General features: G+C 54.6%; 2 protein-coding genes across 8 annotated transcripts in view; both read right to left on the bottom strand.

Moving 5' to 3' along the window:
• FOXP4 (forkhead box P4) overlaps nucleotides 1-15,641 on the bottom strand; it is an 82,988-nt gene extending 67,347 nt beyond the window's left edge. For all 7 annotated transcript variants that reach the window (XM_049891658.1, XM_049891650.1, XM_049891639.1 and 4 more), the window contains exon 1: nucleotides 15,551-15,641. The gene's annotated coding sequence lies outside the window, so the exon portion shown is untranslated. The remainder of the gene's footprint in view (nucleotides 1-15,550) is intronic.
• On the bottom strand, nucleotides 10,247-16,189 carry LOC126069324 (translation initiation factor IF-2-like). Its single transcript, XM_049872608.1, has 3 exons — nucleotides 15,604-16,189; nucleotides 15,276-15,550; nucleotides 10,247-14,462 (listed from the first exon to the last, which is right to left on the bottom strand). Exons 1-3 carry the CDS (start codon nucleotides 16,187-16,189, stop codon nucleotides 14,064-14,066), a joined length of 1,260 nt encoding a protein of 419 aa, XP_049728565.1. The 3' UTR covers nucleotides 10,247-14,063.
• Nucleotides 16,190-17,282: the final 1,093 nt, after the last annotated feature.

Genomic DNA, 17,282 nt, shown 5'->3' with positions numbered 1-17,282 from the left:
CAATCATTCATATTAAACAGGGTGAAGCAAGCCTCTCATTTGCATGCTTGAGATTATACGCATTTGAAAAGTCATTTCCGCAGGGTGTATGAATGGCATTAATTCCCATGTGGCACGTTCTGTCCCCTCCCAGGGCCTTCACTCTTATGACACACACCCATACTCCTCCTTCCATGCCCCCCCAAACCTGCATGGCAGGTGCGCCCAGGCGATTTCCTGCCCTCAACTCTGCCCTGGGAGACCCATCCTTCAAGGATGAGAATACCAACAGCCTCCTGCCTCCTGCCTGCCTCTCCATGTGGTGTTGCAATGGCACTGAGGTCTCCCCTGTACTGGGGGTGAGCAGGCTCTTGGAACCTGGGGCCCAGCGAGCTACGGACAGGATGTGGGGGGCAGGCCTCAATACCACAAGGGTGTGGGGGGGTGACAGAGAAACCTGTGACTCTGGTGAGAAGGTAGGGACTTGGGCACCCACCACGTGGTCTGCCTGGGTCCTAGCCTTGGCTCAGGACAAATCAGCTGTGAATCCTTTGCTTCCTTCTTCTCTGTACCTCAGTTTCCCCATCTCTACAAGGAAAGGTGGTCTTGAAGGTCTCTTCTGACTTGGGAACACCAGGAGTCAAAATTCCTAATCTAGTATGTGGACAGGAAGCCACAGTGTTCTAGCGGCTGGTGGGAGCCACTGAGGGTCCATTTGAGTCACAGCCGTGGCCCCTTTCCCAACCCAGACCTGAACCACCGGCTTTGGAACTGGGAGTGCTCCCTCCAAGAGACCCCTCTGGCCCTTCTGCATCTCTCCACACAGCCCCACCCTCTCGGCCCACACTCCTTTCCCAGTCACCTATTCCTCAGCGAAGAGCAGCTGAGCAACTGTAGAAGGGAAGGAAAGAGAAGATCTGAGAATTAGGCCATCTGGTTTCTAGGCCCAGCTGGGTGACCTTGGGCAAGTCACTGCCCCTTGCCCAAGTCACTGGGCTGTCCTTTCTCCCTCTGTAAAACAAATAAGGAGATGGGGATTAAGCCTTTTTAGGATTAGCTAGAACTGGGGCTCTCATCTCCACTTCAGCCTTCCTAGATTCCCCTCCTACCACGTGTTTGTGGGTAGGGGGCTCGACCCTCTGAGCTGCACAGGCCGGTCCTAACTTCCCATCCCTCCAGGTTCCCCTTGGGGGAGCCAGGGAACCTCCTTCTGCCAGGCCCCGGGGCTCCAGCAGACGCCGTCAGAAGGAAGGAAGCTGGGTCAAAGCCGCAGCCGCCTCTTCCGCTCTGGGAGAGTCTGCGGGTCGCTGGGGGCTCCCACTTCCCCTCGAGGCTCCAGGCCCTTCGAAGAACCCCGGCGGGAGCGCAACAAGGGACGCCCTCAGAACTCGCCCGGACCGCTCCGTCGCCTCCCCGGGCGGAAATGAATTGATCCACCTACCCTGGGGCCGGGCGGGGCGGGGCGGGGCGGGGCGGGGGGGGGACCCTAGGGGCTGGGGTGCTCATGGGGGGAGGGGAAACGAGACTGGGAGTCCCACACGCGGAAACCTTTTGTGCCTTTTCATGAGCCCATATGGCGTAGGGAGTATTAATTACCGTAGCTTTTTAATTAACAATCGCTTAATCTGAGCCATAACATTTGCCACGACACCCTGCGCCTCGCCGCGAACCCGCGCCGCCCGCCCTGCCAACTCATCAATTAATTTTTATTGACGTTTTCTTCCCCAAACAGGCACTATACCAGGGTTTTCCAATTAACACCTCCGCGCTCTCTAATTAGTGCAATTAACAGACTGATGGATGCCCGGAGTTTACCCTCGAGGGAGGGCGGGCGGGAGCCGGGGCAGCCCTCCAGCGCGTTCCCGGGGCGCGCGTCCGCAGGGCGCACACGTGCACGCTCGCACCTGAAAGGCCGGAGCCTCCCCTCCCCCTAGGTCATAAAGGTGCACGCGGTGGGGGCGGGACCACAGACAGCCTGCACCCGGAGCAATGGTGGTGGTGCTGGTTGGAGTTGAAATAACAAGATACGTTTCCAGCTCTCCGGACGCCTACAAGCTAGTCGGGGAGCTCGCACAGAACGTGGCCTTGCTGAGCCTGAAACGAGAAGTGCGGAAGCCTGGTGTCTATTCTCAGCTCTATCTCCAACGTTCGCTATGACTTCTGGCAAGTTAATTTCCCCCTTCTTAGCCAGGCTCTGGGCTGCTGTCTATTTATGATTTATAAATTCAGTTACAATAAAAGGCAGATATAAGCGTCTTAAAATATCATCAAGGGAAACAAAAGTAGAAGAAAGAAAGAATGCACCAAAACCATAAGCCTGGGGTTCTCACACTTGAAGGTTTGAGACAAACTTGAAGGTTGAACATACCTGAAAGGAGTGTTAAAACACTTGTTGCTGTGTCCCACCCCAGACTTTGACTCAGCAGGTCTGGAGTGGGCCTGAAAAAGTTCCTCAGTGAAGCTGATGCTTCTGGTCCAGAGACCACACTTGGCTCCAGTGGAAGAGCGCTACTTTAGTTAGGAGTTTCCTGGCGGCCAGAACTAGGCGATCTCTCTGCAAGGTCACTCAGTTATTCATTCATTCAGCAGGCATCAACTGCCTCATCACTAAGTAACAAGGATCTACAGGAAAATAAAACGTGGTCCCTGCCTTCTGCGGGCTTACAAAAACTCCAACAAGCCAGTGCAGTAGTGTTCTGAGGCTTCTGGAGCTGTGCATAAAGGACTCAGCAAGGGCAATTTTGTAATCATGGAGATACTACCCTTCTCTTTATGTAAATCCGGCATTTGTCTTTTGGAAACTTTAGCCACTGGTGGAGCTTTGGCCATGAATGAAGTCCTTCTTTCTCCTCCAATGGCTGACCAGCAATGACCCTTCAGCCATTCATTGGTTCAACAAATATTTATTGAGCACCTACAACGTGCCAGGCTCTGTGTATGCAGAGCTGAACAGAACAGGGCACAGACCCTGCTCTCATGGAGTTTATATTCCCATAAGGGGAGGCAGACGATAAATAAATGAGGACACAAATAGATAAGTTCAAACAAGGTGAACTCTGTGCGGGATGAGTACAGGGAATAAATAGGGGGATCAAATTTAAATGAAGATGGGCAGGGAAAGCCTTCTTTTTGAGGAAATAGCATGTATACTTGGATAGGAAGAATGAGTAGGTATTGACCAGGCAAAGTGTACGCTGAAAGCAGGGGGAACAGCATTTGCAAAGGGTCTTATTCTGCAAAAAAGGGGTCTCCAGTTTCAGACTTTTCCAGAGTTAGAAGTCTGAAATGGACATATTGCCAGATTATACAAAAAGACACACAGGTGGGTACCACATAGAATAGAGTGTGAGGACGCCTTATATTTCCTTCTCTTTCTAGCTACCCTACTATCAGATCTTATAGACTGGGAGACATAGAGCAATGAGCACTATCCCTACATGTATCTGATGGATGCTTCTCAATCCGTTATCCCAAGGCTCAGGGGCCAGCCTCCCCCATTCAGCTCGGAGCTCTATGGGTTCACTGGCTTTAGACTCCTAAGTGAGGGAGGGTTCTATGGAAGCAGTCAGTTTTGGCCTAAGCCTTACTTAGTCAACCTACCTGCTGGCCCTTCCCCGGCCTCTTATTATCTTTGTGACATTGAGCAGTGAGGTCACCAGTCTGAGCCTCCCTTTCCTTATCTATAATATGGAGCTAATACCAATAACCCTTCTCTTAGGGTTGCGTCATAAAGAAGGCATTCAGGAAAAGGTAGTTACTATAATTCTGGGGACCCAAGAAAGTCCTGCTACAACCCAGTTCTGAGTGGGATAGGCATTAGAAATTGATTCCATCCTATCTCCCAGCCCTTGGTTTTAGCACTTGAGGAAACTGAGGCAGGACCCATGAATTGAAGGGGTGTGGCACAGAGTGGCTAGGTGAAGACATGCCTCTCTAAAAGGTTGCAACAAGCCTCTGATTTGGAAGGTGAGCCACCATCCTGTGCTCTGTTCCAGCTTCTTTCCCAATCTTCAAATAATGTTATTTTCTAATCATAAAGGTAACAGACATTCTGGTAGAAAATTCTGGGGAAAAAAGTATAAAGAAAAAAAAATAGTACACATAAATCTACCATGCAGAGATAACTCCCCTGCTTGCCTTTTGAGATATATCCTTCTAGTCAGTCCCATTTTCACTCTTTTGGTATATAAATATTTCGAAAATGAGATGGGTCGTAATCTGTACATGGTTTGAATTTTCCGATTTTTCTACTCACGACTTAGTACCATAAGCCCTTCCACATGACATCCACTATTTTAAGTGACAGTTTTTAATGGCCATATAATGTCCGAATGGGATACATGTTCCAGAATTTATTTGGCCAATCCCCTAGAGTTGGGCAATCAGGTTATTACCTACTTTTTTTTTTTTTTTACCATAATTCTGCAATAAACACTCTTATACAAACAGGATATATTGCATTTCTGTCTATTTCCTTAGGATTCACTTCTAGAAGGTAGTATTGCTTGGTCAAATGGTATGCATATTTTTAAGGCCCTTGATACATTTATTCCCCAATTAATATCCATAAAATTTGTACCAAAAGCAATGCACCTGTGTTCCAGAAAACTCACAAGCCTCTTGTCTTTTTAACTATTTCCCGCCATTCTCCTCAGCTCCTTCTCCAGAACATTCTTAAATCCCAATACTATAGACCCTGTGAAGTATAGGTGAGTTTACAGGGCACATAGCTAGGTGGTGGGCCTCCACCTGCAACTGATGCTGAGCACAATGGGTGTTGGGGCTGGGGAGATGAAAGTGAATAAAACGCAACCCTTGCTTTGGAGGGCTTACAATTTAGTGGTGGGACATTAGTGGCTCAGGGGTAGAATTCCTGCCTTCATGCAGGAGACCCTGGTTTGGTTCCCAGTCAGTGCACCTCATGCGCAGCCATCACCCATCTGTCAGTGGAGGCTTGCATGTTGCAGGTTTCAGTGGAGCTTCCAGACTAAGATGGACTAGGAAGAAAGGTCTGGCAATCTACTTCTGAAAATCAGCCAACAAAAACTCTGTGGAGCACAACAGCCAAATTCACAACCAATCATGGGGATGGCACAGGACTGGGCAGCATTTCATTCCCTTGTGTTGGGAGTTTCTGTGAGTTGGGGCTGAAAATCGACAGAAGCTAATAATTTGTGGAGGGGAAAGTGAGACAGACAGGCAAACACACCAATACATCAGAATCACCTGGGGGACAGTATAAACAATATCAGTGCCTTGCCCCCAACCTAGATCAATTAAATCAGACCCTGGGAAGTAGGACCCAGCCATAGCTTTCCCAAGTGATTCTAAACTTCCAGTGTAGTCAGAGTTGAGAATCTCTGCCCTATACAACAGACAACTTTGCAAATATGATGGTAGATATGCAATGGGGGCTATGGTAGGCTAGAGGGAAACAGCCAGGCTGGGGTTGGGGCATCCAGGAAAGGTATCCTGTAAGCGATGACTAGGTCCCTGGGTGGCTGGACTGCTAACCTAAAGGTTGGCAGTTCGAGCTCATCCAGTGGTGCCACGGAGGAAAGGCCTGGTGATCTGCTGTAGATTACAGCCAAGAAAATCCCATGAAGCAGTTCTACTCTGTAACGGAAGGGGTCACCATGAGTCAGAATCAGCAACCGGTTAGATGACTTCTGAGCTGACTCTTAAGGAAGCCAGGCCCCAGCACACACTTTATGAATATATTTTATTCTTAATAGTGACCATTCCACTCAGAGAGTCCTTGAAAGCCCTTTCCTATACCCTGTCCCCTCCTCTCCTCCACATAACCTTGTGCTCACTTCCAGACGAAAGAACCACATTTCAAAGACTCCTTGTGACTTGACAAGGTCACCTGGCTGCTAAGTGGCCAAACTGAAACCCAGGTGGCTCTATGACTCTCAAACCAGTATTCTTCCCTACATCCCACCTCAGAGGTGGCAAAGCCCAGAGGGGGTCATGTTGGGAACTCCCTGGAATTTGAATTTCTCCTTATCCCCCCTTTCCCAGTTCACCTCTCACTGGCTCCAGCCCCAAAATGCTCCCACTAGGCCGCCCCCACCCCCCCAACTAGGCCCTGGCAAAGTGGCCTTCCTCAACCAACACTCTTTTCTGGTACCATGACCAAAAGGAAGAATTAACAATAAAAAAAAAAAAAGAGAACCAAAGATCCCACTCCATCTCATTAAGAAAGTAAACATAAGAGCCATCTAAGTGTCTAATTAAGCTTCTAATTAGTCCCCGCTTGTTACTAATGCAAATTAGATTACTCCGCTTAACTACAGCATGTCCACAACACCCTTGTTAATTGCGGCCTTTTGAAATTAAATTACTCCCTAATTAGCATATCAAAGCCATTGATTCGGAGCTCGGAAAGATGAGGGCAAGAGAAGCCGAATGCCAAGTTTGGTTAATCAGAGATAGCTAATTAAATAGTGACATCTTACGTGGGGGGCCTGCTGGCTACGGGGTGGAGGCACCTCGCCCAGGGCTTGAGTGGCCATCTGGAGCTGAGTTCTGGTGATGCCCTTGGCACCATGGGGCTCCCGTGGGCACAGGAGGGGCTCTGGCCAGCCTGGGTCAGACCACTGGGCCTGGCCCTCCCATGGGCCCCAGCTGCTCTACCCAGTCCGTCCCTGACATTCCCAGCTTCCTCCCTTTGTCTCCCCTGTGATCTCTAGGTGTGGCATTTATAGATAGGTCTTAGGGACTAATTCAGGGGCACCCAAAATATATCCATATTTGCATATGCAAAGATGCAGCCTCCTTCCACATCTCCTTGTTCCAAGATGAGTTCTAGAATGGTGACTTCTGCCTCCTACTCTGTGTCCTTTTCTAGTCCCACCTGTGCTTCCATTCTGGGAAGAAAATTCGGGAGGGTGGGACAGGCCAGTTACCAGTTCCAGCTCTGACCCCTCATGGAGAGGCACCTCTCCTGCATCCCTAAGATTAGCTCAGTCTTCTGCTAGACAAGGAGAAGGGCTTTCCTGAGCAGCCCCCAGGTCCTCCCAGCATCTGCAGGTCCCTAGCACAGAGCTAGGCACACGGTAAGAAGGAATGACTCTCAGAGCAGTTCTTCAGCACTGCTCATGGGTGGTTTCTTTCCAGCAGAGAAAAGTTGGAGGGCTGGGTCCATTTACCAAACCCCAGTGGAGGGCTTAGGGTATGCCAAGCACTTTCACGTTATGCCATTTAATTTTCACAAGAGCCATGTGACGTAGGAACAATGAGGTTTATTTTGCAGATGAAGACACGGAGGATTGCAGAAGTTCCAGTGGTCAGTTTGGCTTCTGTGTTTTGGCCTAAGTCTAGGGCAATCATAGGGTGTTCCAGGAGGTAGCTGGAGGGAAGAGGAGAGCATAAGGAGATGAGGCTGGAGGCTGAGACTCAGGGCAATATTTCCTTGCTCTAGGTCACCAAACACCTTTTCTTTGGACACCCTCTCTCCCCAGTAAAAAGTACACAAAGACAATATGACTTTTTTTAGGGTGGGAGGCAGGCAAAAGGGTAATGCCTTTCAGAGAGGGGCTAACCTGGGCAGGGGTGGGCTTTTTTAGCTTGGAAGAGGCCCCTGGAGACACAGGCCCCATAATTCGCTTCATGTTGAGAAGAATGAATAGTCTTTTATCCACTTCCATCAGTTCTTAAGTAGTTGTGTGGGAACCAGACTTGGGTCATGGTATTCCTAACGGTCTTCTCTGGGCTCGTCTTGCACAGACCCTCAGAGTGTCTCAGACAGCACACTTCCTCCCATCTAGATTTCCCTTGACTATTAAGGGCAGGTGAAATCTCCACGACGGTGCTAACCCAAATGCCCTTACATTATAGGTCAGTCACCTATGAGGCCAGTTGAGAGGAGTGGTAGACACAAGGAGGTAGCTGCCACTCAATACCAGTCTATCCTTACTCCGTAAAAATGCTGGCCCAGTTCGACACTCATAAAAATGGTGGCCCAGTTCGACACGGCGAACTGGGGAGACTTATGTGAAATTTACCATTACAATGAACTTTGTGTGGGTTAACAAAACTCATCAGGGGTGAAGTTAGTCAATTTGTGACCTCAGCACTTATTGCTAGTATCCCAGAGAAACAAGTTCCCATTAGTTGTGTGACCCTGGGCAAGTCACATCACCTCTCCGGGCCTGGGTCCCTCACCTGTGATACGAGAGTAATAATTATCACTATTTGGAGACTCTCTCAGGGCTATTGTGAGGGTCAGAACAAGGAGTATGTGAAATAGCAAAGCCTGGTTCCTCAGGCTGGGTCTGGTGACCACCTAGTTCCACCCTGCACCGGCCACAGTCCTCTCCCATTCCTTAATTTGGGTGTTTTCTAGAACCTTCTTCTTCCATGGAGGGGACAGAGCCAGAACTTACAAGTGTGCTTGAAAATGCTGAGGGCTTGTTCTTGCAGAGGCCTGGTCTGGCTGCTGGACAACTAGGAGGTACCACAACTGGTACCCTCTGCCCCTATATTTAATGGATCAGCCCTGGCCGGGGCAAAATATTTAATGGATCAGCCTTGGCCGGGGCAATAGCTCCTAAATGACCCTTCTTCAAAAAGATGGATTTTTTACAAGAACAAACTCCTAATGGCTGTAAGGTCCCTAGTCTGGTCCCTTAATGCCCCCCTCCACCAACTAGGGTATGTGCTGTGGGGAGGCACCATGGAGTCTGTCCCCAGCCCTCCCTCCTCCAGCTGCCCCTGGAGCACACAGCAGCCCCTGGAACACACAGGTTCAGGGTCAAGGCCAAATTCCCAACGGGTGAGGTTTTGTTTATTTAAGGAGGGATCAAACAGGGCCCAGGAGAGAGGAAGAGGCCCCCACACAGCTCAGCAAAGGGGAATCCCAGCCAGTGCCCAGCCCACCAGGATCCATCCAAGTCAAACTGGGCCAGGGGGCACATAGCAGGTGATTTTATTTTAGAAAATGAGTGAAATTAAAAGCAAGGCAGAAAGAAAGAAACAGGGGGAGGGGTGGCTGTCCTGGCGTGTGGGGGGGGGGGAGGGGGGATGGTGGTGCACCGAGGCCAAGCCGTAGCTGCGGCACTGAGCTCTCTCTTCCAACGAGATTCAATTAATTGATAACAAGAGGCATCAAATTAATTTCTGGAGGATGTGAGATTCTGATGAAGGGAAATCTCGTCGATGGTGATCGGGTGGGAGGGGGCAAGCAGTGCCCCTTCTAATCACACTCCGGCTACTACCTAATTGGGAAGGAGGAGACTCGCCTGGGCTGCAGGGTCCCCTGCCCCGCTCTCCACAGCGTCCCTTTCGGGAAGCGCCCGTGGAGGCAGCAGGCTCCCGCAAGTGGACAGAACAAAAGGGGTGTGCATGAGACCTTCTGGCCTCTTCTCATCTTTACCAACTGTTCAGTTAGGAAAACCGAGGCCCAGAGAGGAGCCTGGTCATGTCTAAGATCACAGAGCAAATTAGGAAGCGGGCAGCAGTGCTCTTACTAGGGACCCTGGGGAGGGGAAGGGAATGATGGGCCATAGTGATTGGCCACCGTGTGCCCGTGTAAGTCCAGATCCTATTGATTACCCAGACCCGTGAACTCGTCCGGAGCAGAAGCAGTGCAGTGCACCGCGACGGCGGCCGTCCCTGAGGCTAAAAGACAGGCCAAACTGCCGGCGCCGCCTGGTCTTCCATCATTCCCGGGACCCGAAGTCGCCAGGTGAGATCGGACTGTGCCTCCGCACGTTCTCAGCCACCGAAGGTACCTCCCAGAGCTCAGGCCTCGGAGATCAAGGAGCTTCCCGCAACTTACAAACACTGATGTGCTTGCAGGAGTTCAGAGAAATGTTGGCTGGCGAGCAAGCCACGGCCAGTGCATTCAACGAGGGAAGAAGGAAAAAAGCCTAGAGGCTTCCTAGAGAAGGGGTTCTCCCACTGAACCAACTTCGCACCCTCCACACACCCTGACGGTTGGCAGCACCTCTAGCTCCGACCCAGAGATGCGGGAGCCTGTGAGAAGCTGGGCAGCCTCTCCATGCCCAGAGCTTTGGGCCACAAGCACTTAGCCAGCCGCCCCTCCCTGGTTTCCGGCAAATCCCGACGTGCCATCTCTCTCCAAAACTCTCCTCTGCCGCACCCTTTTCCCCCAGGGATGTGCGGATGCGCATTTGGGCGCCGGGAACCCCTGAAGGAAAGGAGGAACTATGTACACTGTTTTGGATCAACTTCTTCAGTGTTGAGTCTCCTACAAACGTGGGCTCGAGAGCCGGGAGTGGGGGGGGGGGGGTGGGTGGAGTGTGGGGGTGGGGAACCGAATCAGAGCGAGTTGGCCCAGGCCTGCCTGATTGAGGAAACGAGAACCGAAACCCCCTCACCCACTCCCAGCTTCCCTTCATACAGCGCGGTCACCCCCGGGCCAGGCCGGCACGTGCGTCCTGTCCCGGCTGTGGCGTCAGGATCCGAGGTCACTGGAAAGATCCGCACTTGGGCACTTAATCCATTTTTGATTTTCCAAGTTGCTAGCTGGAGCCAGCTCTTACTGAATCTCCTTAACGTGCCCCTCCCCCATGCACCGTGCGCACAGTAGGTGCTCCACATTGTGTATGGAATGGATACTATGAAAAGGCCCTTTCTCCATTCCTAGAGCCACTCTGCCCTCAAAATAGCCACCATTTGTACCCCCTCACTGCCCTCTGGAATTCTGCCAGCCCTGTAGACCCTGCCTACTTTGAACAAATGCAAAAGGGTTGTTATTTTACACGTTCCACTTTGTTACTAAGCTCCACGCCCCCATGTCATCCTTGTCATTAGCATGGTAGCCCACACCAGGTGCCATCAGAACCAACACTGAGGGGAAGAGGAAAAGCCATTAACCCCGTCTTGCACCACCAACCGGCCCCAGGCCACTGCTCTGGAGGCTCCAGTTAGGTAGAGGATGGGGCCCTGCGGAGGTGGGCATAGAAGCTGGAATTCCAAGCATTGGCTGCACGGCTCAGGCCCCGGGCTGAGGAGAAGAAAGGCACGAGGAGGCTCTGCCCGAGCACTTCGGGAAGACCCTGGGCTGGGATGAGAGGTCCTGGGACCAGGGAGTGAGGAAAGGGAGAAGGGAAGCCAGCAGCCAGGCCTTGGAGGGTTCCTGTGAGGCGCCACAGACGCCGTGTCTGCCGGTCCAGACGTGCGCTTCTTGTGCCCGAAGCACTCGCCTTCCAGCTCAGACAGGCCGTGCCCCGAGTCCACCCTCAGCGCGGCCCGCCCGGCGCCATCTCATAAAGAAAGCCACAGCCTCCGCTGCTGCAACAGAGGACAGAGGGTTCCCGCCGTGATCCCCCAACGCACTGTTGAAGTGTTAGCTGAGTGAAGAAGGTGCGCGCCTTTCCCTGGAGAACCTGGGAAGGCAACGCTGAAGACAGCCAGCAACTCCAGGCTCAGAGAAGTTTCTTTTTGCTTCTTTGAGATGATCCATCCAGGGCTAGCTCCCAAATTGGTCCGAGACCCACAAAGTTCCATAAGCCTGTGTTGGACTAGAGATCTTCCCTTTTGAAGAGAAGAGGTGTCAGCCAGTTTTCCTCCTCTGCGTTCTGGGGAAATTAGCCCTCACGTTAACGTCCCCATAAGCACCTTAGCAGTGCCTGCGGAACACTCCAGGGTCACATGCAGGTGGGACATGCCAACTTCTGAACCACAATCCTCCCTTAAAGGGAAGCCAGGAAGGGAAGACACAGCCTTCACAATGGAGGAAAGGGAATTTGTGAAGAGAGAAGGGGGCATTTGGCAGCTTCTCCCATCCCTTCCTTGCTCCCCCACAACAAAGCCTCAAACCCTGCTGCGCACACTCAGAGTCAGGCACTCACATTTTAGTCCCAGCTCTGCCACCAACTAGTTGTGTAGCCTCGGACAAGTCCCTTCCTCTCTCTGGGACTCATTTTCCCAACCTATAAAATGGAAGTTAACACTCAAGTATTTCCAATATTCGGTCCAACATGTGGCCCAACAGTACTGGAAATGTAATAATAAAAGCCACCCTCAGACCCATCGACACTACCTGGCACCAGGCACTGTGCTAGGTACTTTACATCTGTGCTCCTCTGCAACCCCCAAACTAAGATGGGTATTATAGACCTACTTGACACATAAGAAAACTGAGGTTCCAAGAGCTTAATTAAGTCCCCCAGAGTCCCATCACTAGTGCCAAGTTTCAAAGCCCTTTTCAGTCTGACACATATTCCCCTCTGGGGAGGCCCTTGCCCTGGGTTCCAGAGTTCCAGAACCAAGTCTGAGGTAGCCAGTTCAGCCAAGTGCACCTCAGAGTCCTGCCACAAATTATATATGCCCCGCCTTGGTCTGGGGAAGTATAAGCTCATGTGGGAAACAGTGAGAGTTCCTAGGATGGGAGATATTAACATTCTGCAGTTTGGGTTATTAGAAAAGTAAAGATATTGTACCCACTTCGGGTGGGAGTGGGGAGGCTTGCATTTTGGCTGGAGAGACGAGAAAATTGCCAAGGTAGTGGAGCAGTAAAGGGTTAGGATACAGGGCAGGAGGATGTAGCTTAGCCAGGTGTGGCAAACAGGGGAGGCTTCTTGGGGGTGATGACCCTTCCCTTTCCTGCCCAGAATACTAGGCTACCTCCAGCCTCTCTGTGCACCTCACACCTCTCCTCTGGAACAGCTGCTCTCCCTTTCCTCACTCTCTGATGATACTTCATCTGTCCTCCCTATCTCGACCATGTGAGGGCCAGAGAGCAGACCTCCACCTTCATTCATTGCTTGGGTACCTGGAACCTGCCTAGACAGAGTAGAGGCTCAGCAAACATCTGGGGGAATTACTGGATCAAAAGAAATTTCCCCCTATCCCTCTGCTTCCCCCACACACATACCAGGAAGAAGTGTGTTTAGAGCAGGGATCCAGCAGGATGTGCACATTCCAGCAAGGGACCTACCTGCCTGCAGCCGGAAAGGAAGTTTCTAGCCAAAGGGGGAGGGGTTGTCTAGGTATGACTCCAAGTGAGGCGAGCACCAATACAGAAAGGGACAGGGGGCAGGTCCTTCTGCAAGTTGGACCCAGCCTTCCCTGGCTCTGGCATTCTCCAGCACTGGGGTCAGGCCTTTCCCTCCCCAGGGCTCAAGGGTTTCCCAACCCCATAACTCCTGGGTAACTTGCCCGGTTTGGGGAGAGGGACAGAAAACTCACCCAGGGACCCAAGGCTTAGTGCCAAGAGAGAAAGCTCCTGTGATCTCCCTCACCTTAGGGCCAAGGCTGGGGCCAGATAAGATAGGGACACAAGGGTTCAGGCAGGAAGCATCAGATCTCACTGGGGTCCTGGAGCTGTGTGTGGGGGGAGTGTGTGTCACCTTACCCAGCAGACAAGAGTGGGATCTATGCTAGAGAGGGAGCATAGCAAAGCCCAGCCCAGCTTTTGAGAGGCCAGACGTAAGGGCTCAGTGGTGGCGTGAGCAAGCAAGTCATTCAGGTGCCCCACAGCACAGTCCCAGTCAGTGCGCCTCTTTCCAACCACCAGGTGACAAAAAGCCCCGGAGCCCTGGGCAAGACAAAGTTTCTCAAGAAAACAAAAAACAAGTCTGCAGACTTTCCCCGAGAGTTTTCCGCGGGGGCGGGCAGGGGTTGTCTGAGGCCTGTGGCTCCCCTTTGGGCAGCTCAGTCCTGGCTAGGCCTGCCTTGGCCCCTGAGGGCATCGGCTGGCTCACTGGGGGCATCAGGAACTCAAAATGCTGGGTGCCCGCAGGGCCTGTTGGCCAAGGGACCATTCAGTCCTGAATCTCTCCAGAAAGAGAACTTCTGGGTCTGAACTCCCCGAGTGTGGTTTCACTGGGGCTGGTCAGACCCTCTCCAGGCTACAGGCCGCGTAGACGATGCCCATGCTACCGCTTTTCTGCGTTGATGAAGGGAGCACTCCCGCCAGCTCCCACCCATGGCTCCAACCTTAGCAATTGCCCCTCAAGCCTCCCACTGCAATCTCAGACTCAACACAGACCGCTCTGAGGCGAATCCAGGCAGGGCGCTTTAAAATCGAGGTGAAGATGCTGAAGCTTGGTAAAAACCCGCATTGCCCAAAATGCTCCTGAGTTTTCTGCGAAACTGCTGGGATGGCAGCTTCAGACTCCGGTTAGCTCGGGCTGAGGAAGCTGCCTCCGCTCACCCTGCCCCCCCTCCACTCCCACCCCAGCTGGGGACTCCGAGGTAAACCGGGCACGGAGACAAGGCGCTTGGGTGCAGGTCCAGCAGGGATCTCCAGGCGCCTCAAACTCTAGGAGCAGGGTGAGGGAGGAAATCGGCCAAGCTCGGTTTGGCAAGAGATGTCCGGTGCAAGGGGACAAGCAGGGTGGCTCTCTCCACTTCGGATCTCTCTGTTCCCATACCCTCTTCTCCTCAACCAAGGGAGTCCGGGTGGGGTATGGGTGTGTTCTCAAGGTCGCCCCAGCTGGAGATAGGGAGGGATCCACCGCCGTTAGGGCCTCTGACTCAAAATCCGCGTCCCGCGAAACCACAGGGTCCTTTGCGGGAATGGAAACGGCGGGGATCCCAGGTGGCTCAGGGAGTCCCATATTCTAGATGGGCTCTACCTTAGTGCAGCCTAAAGAAGTTTGTTTGGCTTTGGGGGGAAGCGCGAGGTTGGAGCACCGCAGGGATGGCAGCCGGTGGTGGTGGGGTGTCCAAGGGACACACGACAGTCGCAAGTCTAGGAGGGGGATCTTGCTTGGTCACTCCGAGATACCCTTCCCTGACGGTCTCTGTGCCCCTCTGCCGCCCCTCCCCCACACGGTGGGGCCCCCAAATAGGGTGAGTAATGGTCTCGGTCGAATGGGTCCCCCTATTCTCCAGCTCGGGTGCACAAATTCACAGGAGCTGCTTGCAGACTTTCTCAAGTCCCTAAGAAGTTTTCCACTCTATCTCCGAGCTGATCGAAGGATGGGGGAAGGGGGGTGACTGGCCCTGGCACCTCCGAGACGCGGCCCCAGCCAAACTAGTCACCTTCTCACCCGAGGCGGCGCGGCCGGTGGGACCGAGACCCCCTCTTCCCCCATCCGCCTCCCGCGCGTCTTGGGCAGTCCCGTACAGACTGGGGTGGGGGGAACCCACTTCAGCACTTCCCTCCCCAGCTCAGGAAAGTCTGGGTGGAGAAATACTCTTTGTCTGACTCGGTGCTGGGGGGAGGTCGTGCCCCCTTACACCCCATCCCCGGCGGCAAGGCCGGGAGGAGGCGGGGCCCAGATTCTCGGGGAGGGTGGGCCTCAGTGACCTCCCCAGGCCCCCCTCCCGCCGGCCTCCGCCTTTCCCCCCTCCCGCAGCCGCGCCATAGCCCCCACCTGTTCCCAGGGCAGCTCCGGGCCGCCGGGGCCCGGGCCGGGGGCGGGGTGTCGCTTCTGCGCGGGGTCAGTGCGCCGCGGCCGCCCCAGGCTGGAACAAAGTGCGCCGGCCCGGGCCCGGCTCCTCCCGGCGCCCGGCGCGTCTCCGGCGGGCAGTTTGCAAACACAAAGTGAGCCAGTGAGCGGACAGGAGAGAGCGCGAGATAGGGAGTTGGTCTGGTCGCCGGCCCAGCCCCCACCCGCGTCCCCGGGCCCGGGCCCGGCCCGCCACCTACCTGTCCCGCCCGGCCGCTCCGTGCGGGCTCCGGCCCGTCAGCCCGCGCGGGGCATGGGGCTCGCTCCAGTCGCAGCCCGGGCCCGCCGCCGCCCGCCGGGGCTGCCCCTCTGCGCCGCCCCGCGTCGCGCAGCTCCCGGGCGTCCTCCCTCCGCGCCGCGCCGCGCCGGCCGCCGCGCGCCCTAGCCCCGCCGGGGCATGGCACTCTGTGGGCTGCTCGGCTCGCTCCGGCTCCGCTCCTCCTTCCCGGTTCTCCCGCGACGCTAGCTCGTTTGCTCCGGCTCCGGGGCTCCCGGACCCCGGCGTCCCCGCCCCCGGCCCAGCCCTGGTTCCGGCCCGGGCTCCTCCCCGCCGCGCTGCCGCCGCCCGCGCCGCGCCCTCCTCGCGGGCTGGGGGGTCCGTCCCGGTCACCGGCCGCGCTGTCCGGTCCGCAGGGGCGGCCGGCTCCGGACTCCGAGGGGCTGCGACTGAGCCCGGGCTGCGAGTGGCTGCGAGCGGGCGACGTGCGGGCGGGGCAGGAGGGGACGGAGGAGGAGGAGTGGAGGGAGAAGGAGGGAGCGCGCGGCGAGGCAGGGAGGAGGGAGCGAGCGAGCGAGCGAGCGAGCGGCAGGGAGGGGAGACCAACTTCTAGCGCTACCATAATTCGCCTAAAGCAGGTGCAGCAACTTTCACCCCGCGAGGTTGGCGGCGGTGAGCGAGGGAAGACCACGTGGAGCAAACTTTAGGGAAGGATAAGTGGGGGCCTGGGGAGAAGACGAGGGGCTACGGATCTGAAAAGGGGAGGTGGAAAGACCTCAGGGATTCACCCTACTCTCGGGCTGCTCCTCCGGCGTACTTCGCAAACCCCGACCTCTTCCCGGAGTCTGGAGGTACGGCCCGGCCCTGCTCCCACACGGTTCACTGGCTCCCGGCGGGCTGTGCCGGGCGCGGGGAGTGGCCAGGGGCCCAGAGCCGGGAGCCGGCGTCCGGCCCCGGCCCTTCCTGGCCTCCCTCTAGTTTTCCACTGCGTGGGGGCTCGGGATGGGCTTTTGAACCGGGGTGGGGAAGATCTTCTGGGCTTTGTGAATGTTCCTCCCCCCACCCCCTCCTCCCGGGCGCACGCTGCCTCCCTCTCGGGTAGGGGAATTTCCCGTAAAGTGCTCGGCGACCCAGGGAAGAAGGGGCCCAAGGCCGGATCCACACTGGTAAAGCGAAGTGCAAAGTCGACGCAATATCTAGACAAATTGGATTGTAAACAAAACTCAGCGTCTCTGAAGATCACTTCTGCTCAGGGGTCTGGAGAGATTGGGGTGGTGGCGATGTGTGTGTTTGGGTTCGGAGGGGTGAGTCGGCATGAAGAAAGACCCCGGATCCGATAGAAGCCTGAGACGCCCGTGAAAATCTGAATAAAACCTCCCGCCCATCCTCCACCCTCCAAAGCCAACACTTCTCCCATTCATCTGGGTGTGTTAGGGATGGGGAGACGTGATGGACTATTTGGGGTTCCCCTAGGAGTGCCTCCAGGGAGCCCAGCGACGCCAAGTTCCCCATGATTAAGGGAGGACCCTGCAGTGGGGTGAGGGCAGGAAGGGAGTGTCTCTTGAAGGCACTTCTGGTCCAGATCACCTGAGGCAGGTGAATGTGGGCAGATACATGATGCTTGTTGTGGAACGTGAGCTGGGGCTGCTGTGGGGGCTAGTGAGTAGGTGAGTCACGCTGTACCTGGGGAGAGGATTCCCTGGAAGAGAAGCCTT

Source organism: Elephas maximus, chromosome 1 (genome assembly GCF_024166365.1).
Source record: "Elephas maximus indicus isolate mEleMax1 chromosome 1, mEleMax1 primary haplotype, whole genome shotgun sequence".
NCBI lineage: Eukaryota > Metazoa > Chordata > Mammalia > Proboscidea > Elephantidae > Elephas > Elephas maximus.
This window is presented reverse-complemented; position numbering and strand designations above follow the sequence as displayed.

What these genes read in the sequence shown, in the direction of transcription:
- LOC126069324 (XM_049872608.1), bottom strand. Translation starts at nt 16,189, where the DNA reads ATGGTAGCGCTAGAAGTTGGTCTCCCCTCCCTGCCGCTCGCTCGCTCG. An exon ending in GCGACTGGAGCGAGCCCCAT is followed by an intron (nt 15,551 to 15,603) that starts GCCCCGCGCGGG and finishes CGGGCGGGACAG; the next exon opens with GTAGGTGGCGGGCCGGGCCC. An exon ending in CGGAGCTGCCCTGGGAACAG is followed by an intron (nt 14,463 to 15,275) that starts GTGGGGGCTATG and finishes ATTCCCGCAAAG; the next exon opens with GACCCTGTGGTTTCGCGGGA.